At 42.5% G+C, this 11,342-nt stretch overlaps 1 protein-coding gene across 3 annotated transcripts in view; it reads right to left on the bottom strand.

Annotated features, from left to right (window-relative positions):
- Positions 1-10,688, bottom strand: part of Spice1 (spindle and centriole associated protein 1) — a 45,409-nt gene extending 34,721 nt beyond the window's left edge. For 2 of the 3 annotated variants that reach the window (XM_021209502.2, XM_029544776.1), the window contains exons 1-4: positions 10,606-10,688; positions 2,614-2,709; positions 1,886-1,933; positions 135-278 (exon numbers count right to left, since the gene is read on the bottom strand). In XM_021209502.2, the coding sequence (XP_021065161.1) occupies positions 135-278; positions 1,886-1,933; positions 2,614-2,709 (288 nt within the window). In that variant the 5' untranslated portion in view covers positions 10,606-10,688. Of the gene's footprint in view, positions 1-134; positions 295-1,885; positions 1,934-2,613; positions 2,710-10,605 lie in introns of those variants that run through there. The other variant, XM_029544777.1, reaches the window with a different exon arrangement.
- Positions 10,689-11,342: the final 654 nt, after the last annotated feature.

Raw genomic sequence — 11,342 nt, 5'->3', positions numbered from 1 at the left:
CTGGACCCCACCCATCCTGCTGCTCTCTGAAGAGCCTCCCAAGCAGCTCACTGTGCAAGGCTGTGTAGTACTAGAGTCTCTCCACTGAAACTAATCCAAGGGAAAAAGCTCTGAAGACTGAATTTTCACACTACCTCCTTCATGATAGATAACTTTCTCTTTTCAAGACTTGAAGTTTCAGGTTTCTGCTTCTTCCATTTTCTCTTCAAAGCTTTTTCTTGAAGTTCCCAGTGTACCAATGCTCTATTCTTTGACTTGTGCATCTCATGACGGCGCACCTATACAGAAGGAAAACTAAAGAAATGCTTTCAGTAACAAAGACATTGCCTGCTCCTATGTAAGACCACTTACACTAGTTCACCACTTCCTATTCCTTTCTGGTTCAGTATGTGTGTGCATGAGTGTGTGCATGTGTGTACATTCATAGTTAACACTTTTATAGTCTGAGTTTTCAAAATGATCTAAAAAAAGGTATTGAGAACTTGGAGGTCTATCTTGAAGACATACAAAAATATTAACTTCTACTTCATTGGTACAGACTACCAAAACACCTAGTGTTCTTCAATTCACAAGTTAAATCTCATGCAATGAGTCCTAAAACATCAATCAGTGGTCAACACTGACACTTCACACATGATGTAAAGGGTACAAAATCCACCGAAGTCAGCTTATCAAAGCACAGCCCTTTCACAATAACTGCATTCCTTCTAAGTCAGTGGGGTACTGTTTGTGCTGCTCTGAAGTGGCTTCATGTGGAACTGAGGTCACAGATGATGTAGACATCCAAGGAAGGAGAGATCCTGAGGCAGAAGAGACAGGAGCCAGAGCTCCTAAAAGAGTTGGAAGGGAAGAATCCACAGGGGTGACTGAGGAATAACAGTAGACATTTGTCTTTACAAATACGCTAGTGCTCAGAACCATAAATATGAACAAAACTCCAGGTCATCTAATAAAGTTGTAATCATGCAGACATGCAAACTACCAAAAGACTAGCAATCAAGAATTGTGAGCATGCATATCAGAATCACAGTGAGACAGTACTTTATACCCAGCAGGAGAATTAAAATTAAAAGGTGACAATAATGGGGTGTGTGGACTGGACGCTCCACACACGCTGGTGGAATTTAAGACAGGTGAGCACTCTGGAAAACAGTTTGGCAGTGATGCATAAAAGCCAATGTGGATGCATGACCTAGCCATTCTACTCAAGATACACACACAGCTGCCTGCACACGCTCACAGAGACTTGTACATGAATATCCGCTATGGTGCTACTTCATAACAGAAAAGAAGCAGAAATAAACCAGATGTACAACTGACAAGCAGATATAGCTAGAACTGCCATTCAATGGAATCCTGTCTTACAATAGTAAGGAATGAAGCAGAGATACATACTATGACATGGATGAATCTACAAAATATGCTAGAAAAAGAGGCTACGAATAACAGACCACATCCTGTAGTCCATCTGTAAGAGCAATCAAGGCTAGGCAAATCCACGGAGACAGAAAGATTAGTCACTGCTGTGGGCAGACTAGCCAGGGCTACCCAGCCCAAACCTGTCATGAAAATAACAGCAATGACAAAAATGATAAAATGCTGAGGATACATCCAGACTGGAAGTGCAGAGACCGTAGGTGAATTCTAGATAAGTGACAGGACTACAGACTAAAACTCCTGAGTAAAATTCTAACAGTGGCTGATAAGCCTTGGCAAAAATCAAAAATTCCTCAGGATATCCTTTTAGGTTTTACACAGATGTGAACAAGATTAAATGTAACTAAACAAGTCCCAAGGAGTGATGATGGTTTCTGTTCTGCAGATTAGAAATCAGATACCAAATAAAATACAGAATGCAGGACTTAACTTTCAGTGTTCAACTTACCAGATCTTCAGGAGTTGCCCGGTGAACTGTTAGATCATTCACAGTATTCTTTAAAAAGAAGGACAGAGTGAGCTTTTAAAAAGTTTCCTTATAAATTTTTAACAGTTACTCAGTTTCAGTAGCTGAAAATCGATTCAGAATCCTAAGGTCAACAGTCCTCAATACTGTCAATATAACATTAAAACAGATTACTTTTGAGTATCTTCTAGAAAATAGGCTATTTTTTTTAGGTGTTATACTGGAACTAAGGCTCTATTATTTAAAACAAGGAATAAAAACAGGGTGCATAATATTGTGAGTAAACTTAACTGAAGTGACAGTTTCCAGAGACTAGGATTCCATGAGGCAATTGTAAAGCATTGTAACAATGAAACGGTGCTCACTATGGCAGGCTGCAGAGGGACATCTCTGGGGATAGAGCTTCAATCTCACCAAAGCTCTAACCCTTGGAAAGGACTACAAGTTATTACCTTAATCCTGTACACTTAAAGGAGAATGGGGCAAATATCCTGCTCCTCCCTCCAAGACCAAAAACCTGCCCAGAAACCCATCCGACCTGGCCCTACTTGAGGCTGAGCGTCACCCCAGCCACACTGGGGTACTGAGGAGTACTGAGGCCACCCTCCAGAACCCGCTGCTGTGGGCCCAGAATCACATCCCATTCAGCCACACTGGACAGGAGTACTGAGACCGCCCTCCAGAACCCACTGCCGTGGGCCCGGACTCACATCCCATTCTTGCCTCACTGCAGCTTTCTTCTTTACTTTCAGAGTTTTTCTTCCACCTCCCCGGGGACCAAAGCGATTCACTCTGATCAATGACATCTGTAAATATTAATTTTTTTTAATAAAGGCAAAGTAATAATTATGCACCATGGACAAATCTATAGGATAAACAAAACCACTCTCAAGATATCAGGAGAATTTGGTCATGATGAAAGGAATAGGCTCTCTGAATGCTTGGCTTTCTCATTTTACAATTAATACTAAAGCAAAACCAATAACCACGATAAAAAGGTTTTAAGTAACAAAACCTTTTGCTTAATAAAGAACTTGATAAATACAGAAAGTATGACCTAAAATAGAAACGAAAATGATTGTATCTTTGTCAGCAGATAAAGTTCACAATTAACAGAGAAAACGCCAGAACTGGGCAGTGCGTGAGAAGAAATGCAGCTCTAAGCATGCTAACGTAGCACATCCCTGCCAGGCACAAATGTGCTCACCTCAGAAGCATATATGTTTTAGAGAACCTTAAAGTCTCTACCAGTTCTACTAAATCTTCATGCAGCACTAAATGGAGGTGATTTTGTACATTATCAGCATTAGCCTGGCAATCAAAATCGTCATGCGGGGGGGGGGGGGGCTAAACATCATAAAAAGTTAGGAAAAGACCCCCAGTCCACCGTCCTTGAAAGCCAAGGTTTTTACAGTCCACTCATGTGACTGTAAAAACAAAACAAAAATATGCATGACTTCTACTTCTGGATCTCTTTACCTTCTGCAACGCAATATCACAAAAATATTACTTACATTCAAAGAGATTGGAACTTTTACTGGGCCTCACAGCCAAAGTTCTTAGTAACACACTCTGAAATCACTCACAAGATCTCTATCTTACATGTTTGTTTAACCGGCCTTTAAGAGAACAATGTAACAATAAACCCTACTTTCCTTGGATTTCCCAAGTAATCAACCTGTGCAACCTAAACTAATGGCATAGCCATGATCTTAAATTAGGTACCTTTTCATGACCCTGACCCAGCACAGTGCATGTACACCCTTTGGTGAAAGCAACAAATTCAGAGGTTGTAGCAACCTTCTAAAATAAATACCCACTTATGAAGACTGGTTGATAAGCAATGGTGTTGGTAGTAGTTTGTTATGTGGATCAGTTAGGATCATTTAGAGGCAGGGACTTAATCCCTTGTAAAGTCTTTTAAAGATTTCCGTAAAGTATACCATTCTTTCAAAGTATTACATTTTATTCCATGTGATGGTTTCTCTGCTGTTGAGGAAATACAGAGCAAAGCTCTTTGTTAGAGACAGACAGACAGATAAGACAGACAAGCACACAAGACACACACTCACACACACATAATTTCACACCCAGACATACAGACACTTGGGCAGATTTACAAGCCAGGCTTTAGGCAAGCACAAATTCAGACTTATAAACAGAGGATGAAGACACAGGCAGTATGCAGTGGAGGATTCACATTTATTTTTACTCCCTCTTGGTTCAATGACTCCAAAGGGAAGTACTTTCATTTCTTTCCTTAATATGTTCACACATTATCAGTAACTCAAAGTCCATCACTAATACATATTATCCACCTACCAAAATAACTACAGAACTGTGAGGCTAGCCCTCACTCCTCACTAGCCGACACTGTCACGCTGTCATCACTGTCTCTCTCCCCAAGGGAGACCACAGACCCTTACACAAGCTAGGCAAGTGTGGTACTCTTAAGCTACCCCTTCCCCTTCCATTAAGTACTTTTAATAAAATAATTTACTGTGACAAAGATGCCCAAACCCGTGTTTCCCTAACAGTCTTCCTAGCTCTCTCTATTGTCTTTCTCTTGCTACTTTTTTTCAGAGCTTACAATCCAGCAAGGGAGGTTAAGTCATGATGGCTACTTACTTTGTTTTTTCCTGTGGTGCTAGGCTTAAATTGATGCCCAGGTGTAAAATATGCCAGGCAAGTTCCCTCACACTGACCTCTATGCCAGACCAACCATTCAGACTTGGTTTCCATGACTTGGTTTACCTATTTTTTTATTTCAAGCTTTGTTAACTTATGAGTTTCATAGTATTTTCATACATATACAGACATACTTTGATTCTAGCCACCAACTGTCCTCTCTCCTCCCCCTCCAACTGGCCCCCTCCCTCTTCACAAACAGTTAAGTATTTCCCTCCTACTTTCACATCTGTTTCTGAACTCTAGAGAAAGCAAGTAATACTTTTGAGTCTGGTTTATTTCCACTTACCACAGCTTCTAGTTCTATTTTCCTGCACATAGGATTTCATTCTTTTTGTGGCTGAATAAATATTCCCTATATACATCATTTTCTTTACCTACTTATCTGTTGATGGCTCTCTAAGCTGAATACACTTGACTACTGAGAACAGGATCATAACATGGATGCACAGGCACAGGTATGCCTGTGGGATGTACAGGTATGCCTGAGGTAGTCTTAGACTCCTTTGGGTATATACCCAGGAGTGGTACAACCACAATTATAAATAAGGTGGTTCTTTCAGTGTTTCTAGTTTTGAAGAACCTCTATATTGGTTGTACTAATTACATTCCCAACAGCGACATACAGGGGCTCCTCTTCGGCTCCCAATATCCTCACAATATTTGTCGTTTTCTTGGTGAAAATAGTCATTCTGGTGAGGTAGACTCTCGATGTGGTTTTGATTTGCATTTCACTGATGTCTGAAGATACTGAATATTTTTTTAAAAAAGAACTATTTCTCTGCGTGTACACAGAGGCCAGAAGAGGATGTCAGAACCCCAAAAGCCAGAGTTCTGGGTGATCATGAATCACCCAACATGGGTGCCGGGAACCAAACTCAGTCAGACGTCCCAAAGAATAGTACTGAGCCATCTGTCCAGCTCCTGAACAGTTTTCTCTTGTATTTATTGGTCACTTGTACTTGTTTTGAAAACTGTTTGGTTCATTTGCCCACTAATGAGTCAATGTCTTTTTTTGGTGTTTTGTTTTTTAAAAGTTCTCCATTCTGGTTATCAATGCCCTGTCAAATAACTAAAATACAATTGGGAAGTACTTTTACCCACAGTGGAGGCTATTTCTTCCTTCTTTGAGTTCCAAGTGTGCAGCTTTTTGAAAGGGCCTAACATCACTGTCAATCCTTTTATTACCTTGATTTGCTTATCTTGGGGTGAAGAATGAGCACATGCGCACTGTACGTATGAGGGCAGAGAACAGTTTGCAGGAGTTGGTTTCCTCCTTCCACCATGTAGATGTCAGGGATAAACACTGGCAGCAAAACCCACCGTGCATCTCATCAGCCCACATCTGTCAAGAGTCTCATACAGAAAGTCTTTGCCTGTGCCTGTATCTTCAAGAGTTTTCCTGGCTTCCTCTGGGAGGTTCATATCACCTTTCATTAAGGTTTCTGATCAATTCTGAACAGAAGTTTTACAAAGTGGGGAAAGGGATATGGTTTCAGTTGTACATATGAACAAAATCTCAGCACCATCTGTCATCAACAACTAAGTCTTCCAGTGGTGATGCCAGCAGCCGCTGTAGCAGAAGCAATGAAGGTCAGCAAAGACAGTCTAGGTTCTTACTATATGCAGACGGTTTTAAGCTCTTTGCACCTATTTGTTTCTTTAATACAAGAGCTCCATGAAGTGGTTACTTCTTTGACTCATTTTACAGATGAGGAAACTAAGGGGCAAAGATTTGACCAACTGTGAAGTTCACTTGCAGTAGAAACATAACCAGCACTTAACCGGACATGGAACAGGCAAAAGTCAAAATGAACCACAGCACTTACAGACACTTATATCCAACAAGGTGCCAAAACAATTCAACTCAAAGAGTACTGTTTTCAATATTCCTGTGAACAAGTCCAACTCCTACCTCATACAGGGTACAAAAATTAGCATATCGCATTAAGTCCTATATTAAAATGTCAGAACTAAAACTGTAGGACTATTAGAAGAAAGCATGAGTGTAAATAGCTGTGAACCTTAGGTCAGGCTGGAGAACAGAGCCAGAAGCACAAGAAACCAAGATGTGGGGAGGACAGTTGGGTTCATCAAAATTTTTAAATATTGTACTCAAAGGTACAGTCAAAAAAAGTGAAAAGATACCTAATGCAGTGGCAAAAGTTATTTGCAAATCACTTACCCAGTATCTAGAATATATATAAAAAATTCTCATAACTGGACTATTCAAACAACCAAATCTAAGTGGGCATAGGTCTTGAATAGGTATCTCCAAATAAGATACTGCAGATAGTAACTAAGCACATAAAAAGAAGAGATTGTCAATATGGGGACTGGTGAGATGGCTCAGTGGTTAAGAATCCTTGTTGTTCTTCCTGAGAACCTGAGTTCAATTCCCACCACCTACATGTTGTTTTACAACCATCTGTAACTCTGGTTCCAGGGGATCTGACAACCTCTTCTATCCACCAAAGGCACCAGGCAGCACATGGTACACATACATACAGGCAAAGCATTCATACAATAGAAAACAAGATAAACCTTTTTTAAAAAATGACCAACATAATTAAATGCCAGTCAAAACCAGTCAAGGGTGACTTTAATAATAATAATAATAATAAAAATACAAGTACTGACACGAGTTTGAAGAAACTGGAATCTTCATATATTTGTTGATTGGAATGTAAATTTACATAGGTACTTTGGAAGACCAGTGGGAAGTTACTCAAAAATTTAAACAGCATTACCATGTGACCCAGAAATTCTCCTACATAAACATTCAAGAGAATTAAAGACATTAGTCCATAGAAAACCCTGTAAGTGAATGTCCACAACAATATTATAGTTAACAGACAAAAGTGGAAACATTTCAAAATGCCCATTAATTGATGACTACATAAATATGTGATATATCTATACAACTGGGATGTTATTTGGCAATAAGGTGTAAAGTACTGACACATGCTACAATGTGGATGAAATTTGAGTATATTAACTATGAGAACCAGGAGGGCAGGGCAGCCCTGTAACATCAGGGCTCAGGAGAAGAGATAGGCAATCCCCAAACTGGCTAGCTACATTAGCCAAATTAGCAAGTTCTAGATTCAAGGGAGGTACCCTACTACAGTTTATAAGATAGAGAAGAACCAACCAAGACAAGACCAACCAAGACCAATATCAACCTCTGACCTACACACACACACACACACACACACACACACACACCATATGCACTTGTGAGAAAAAGTTAAATGTAAAAAAGCAAAATACAAGAACTGCATGTACAAACTACCTGATGTTAACATATATGCATTGATAATGAAGAGCTTTAGCACTAATCCCACAACTCTGTGAGACATACACTGTCTTAAGAGACAGCACAACACAGTGGCTAAGAATATAGCCTGGAATCAAAGTCTATGGATTTGCTCTTGAGCTCTGTTGATAACTCTAAAATGAAGCTAATTAAATATGTAAGCTGCTTGGAACCCCTGCCTGACTCATACTAAGTCCTGTTTAAGTGTTGATGACATCAGTGACAATTTTTAACTCTTTTCTCAAATGAGAACATAATCAATCACACTGTGCACAGTGACACCGATAATAATGAGGAGAGGAAGGAACTGACACTCAGTGTCACTGACTGTAAAGTACATGCTAGGAAACCACAAACAATGATTAACTCTGTTGGGTAAAAACAAGCAACTCTTCAAAGAGGAGGAAATTTTTATTTCAAATTATATTTAAAATAATACATTTTTTTTTTTCGTAAGTTAAAACTCTACCAGCCTCAACCTTGGAAACAGTCATGAATCTGAAGCATACAAAAACTTATGAGTAACTAAAAGCAGGGGTTAAAGATCCGTGTGCCTGTTTCCCTCTAAAAGGCAGTTGTTGGGAACGTAGGGAAATGAGCACTGCTTTTCAGGCATAACAGAGAGTAGAGGTATTTTAAGGACAGTAAATAAATCACAGCACCCTGCAGAAGTGGGGCCAGTGTGGAGAAAATGAGCAATAGTAACTGCTTCCTAATGCTAAGAGTACAAACCCCTCCTTATTTCTCAGGCTCTGTCCCCTTCCGTGGCTTCCACAACACCCTTTTTCCTGCCATTTCATCTACTCTTCTTCAGACTACGCTGGACTCTTTCCTTGGAAAACTTAACTAGGGACCCTCCTCTCGGTCTATCCCTGTCCTGTCTTCCTCTTAGACGTGTCCCTTCACCCAATACTGGGGATCCCTACTACATCCCACGCACTGGATGAGCAATGGCAGCAAAAGAGTCTAGTCATGTGCCAACTTCCACTGAGCTTGCTTTCTGGACCACCGAGAGGTCCAACCGCCCCCTCAGTGATCCTCAGAAACCTCTGAGCAAAGCTATTCCTGTAACGGGCATGCAGATACATAACTAAACGACCATAACATTAGACAGTTTGTGATGAATGTTTCCTAAGTGTCCCTAAAACATCAAGCATCCTTTTCTGTGTATTCACTGCCCCTCCCATACACCTCAGAGACGGTGCAGCTTGTTAGGCATAGCCCTCCCAACCCTCTAGATCTAGACACCTAACTGTTTGACTCAGTAACTAAACTTAGAGAAGTGCCAACCTTCTTGTTGCTCCGGCTTAAGCGTAAGCATCACCTCTGGATCCTAACTGTCTCTTTGTCCACTAGGTAACACAACCTATAAATCCTTCCTTGAAATACCCCGCCCATCTGTCGGCTCTTTTCCATTTCTACTAGGAACAATTCTGAGCAGCCTGTTATTAATTTTCCTGTAAGGTTTCCTTTCCATTCATTCATCCACTCCACGTATCAAATAACTTTCAAAGTGCTTGCTAGGCACCGAATAAAACAAAACAGAGAAGTAGCCTGTGCCCCTCTCAGAGGTACGTTTCTCAAAGGATCATAACTAAACAACTTGTTACAAAAGGCAAACCTGAAAGTTAATTTTCTGTGTCAAGGAAGTGCCTAATCTTCAATACACATGAAGAAAAGCTGCCTCCTCTCCTTAATTCCCGCCACACAGTCTGGCCGAAAATAAAAGAGTAAATAAAGAAAATCAGAATGCCAGGCAGAGGTGGCGCACGCCTTTAATCCCAGCACTTGGGAGGTGGAGGCAAGCAGATTTCTGAGTTTGAAGCCAACTTGGTCGACAGAGTGAACTCCAGGACAGCCAGGGCTACAAAGAGAAACCCTGTCTCTAAAAAAAAAAAAAAAGGAAGGAAATGTTCTACACCAGGGGGGTGGAGAGGGGGAACATTTACAGAATTTGTTTTCAGTCTGAACAGTAGTCTAGAAAGCAAACTGAGGGCCCGGGCAGTGTGAGGGCTATACAAAAGACCACTGGAAGCCCTTGCCGGCTTTTAAGGAGGGATGGTGGAATTCTACCAGATCTACCTTAACTAGTATGAAAACAAACTGGGGGACAACAAGAACACTCTCCCTGCCATCAATCTTACCCAGCTACAGGGATACAGATCTCAACGTTTTACTCCCTCGTAAGATGTTAATGGAGCCCACTGTAGAGAGAAATCCAACTTCAAGAGGTGCTCTTCGTGTGGCCCCAGTTTTCCCTCCCACACATACTGAGACCCAGCTCTGGCCTTCACAAGCAGTGCCAGGCATGCACTGTCTGGAGCAATTTCCTAGTTCTGACTCCCAAGCCTGCCACAAACTCTCAAGCGGCGGCCTTCCTTAGAAGCCCTCACCCAACCGCTCAACTTAAAGGACGCGCCCGGTCCCAACACCGGGTACTCTGCCACTCCCTAGCGGGACAGTAAACATCGGCGTCACCCGCCAGCCTCGGGATTTCTCCCGCCAGCGGGGTGCGGGAACGCGGCGCGCGTGCGCAGGGCCCGCCGTCCCTCCGGAGCTCCCCGGAACCGCACACTCGGGCTCTGCGAGGCGAGCGGCCGGCCCTGGGGTGAGGACGCCCACCCGGGCGCCCGGACGGAGGCGGAGACGCCGTCCGCTTCTCCTCGCCCTATGCCCCCGCTTCACCCCAACCTGCCTTGCCGCTGGCCGACGGCCGCCTCCGCCCCGACTAAAACTTCAGCCTCCAGAACCACAGAGCCCGCCACGGGGGAAACGCGGAAAGCGGCTTCCGGGCCGTTGCCTGGGTTACCAGAGCTCCGCCCCCACGCCTTGGCGCACTTCCGGCGAGCTCCTCCGAGGCGTCCCAGAGGGGGTACCGGTGTGAGGCTAGGACCGCGGTTTTTTTGTCTTGTGTTTTTTATTTTTCCGGAGGGCGATCTGCAGTTCTCACCCAAAGGGCTGAATGGCGCGCCAGTCATAAGCCTCGAGAAGTCTCCAGAAGAAACTTGCATACCAAGCTCCACATAACCGCACATCCTTGCCTTAACCTTTGATCGTTTGCTTCAAAATATGTCTTGCTACCTCCCAGTGAGCCAAACGCCCTAGGTTCTTCCGGGAACTAAAACTGACCCTGCTCTCAGGAAGTTTGCAACCCCATAGCAGCAAGCTATTGACGACCGAACTGTGTACGGTGAAAACGATGACTGATGCTAAGATAAACTAGATAGTGGCCTTACGGGAATATTTCAATATCTCAGGAAAGCTGAAATGAAAGAAGGAGTAGATGATTTAAAAAGAAAGAGCATTTCTACAGAGGAAATTGCCTGTGCACGGATGTACGTCAAATTGCAATGGAGGAGTAGAAGTTGAGAGAACTTGGTGGTTGTGCTTGGGTGGGCTGGAGCCAGGATGTGCGTAACTTCACAGATCATG

This window comes from Mus pahari, chromosome 12 (assembly GCF_900095145.1).
Source record: "Mus pahari chromosome 12, PAHARI_EIJ_v1.1, whole genome shotgun sequence".
NCBI lineage: Eukaryota > Metazoa > Chordata > Mammalia > Rodentia > Muridae > Mus > Mus pahari.
Note: the sequence above shows the minus strand (reverse complement) of the source record. Positions and strands in the feature narration are given on the sequence as shown.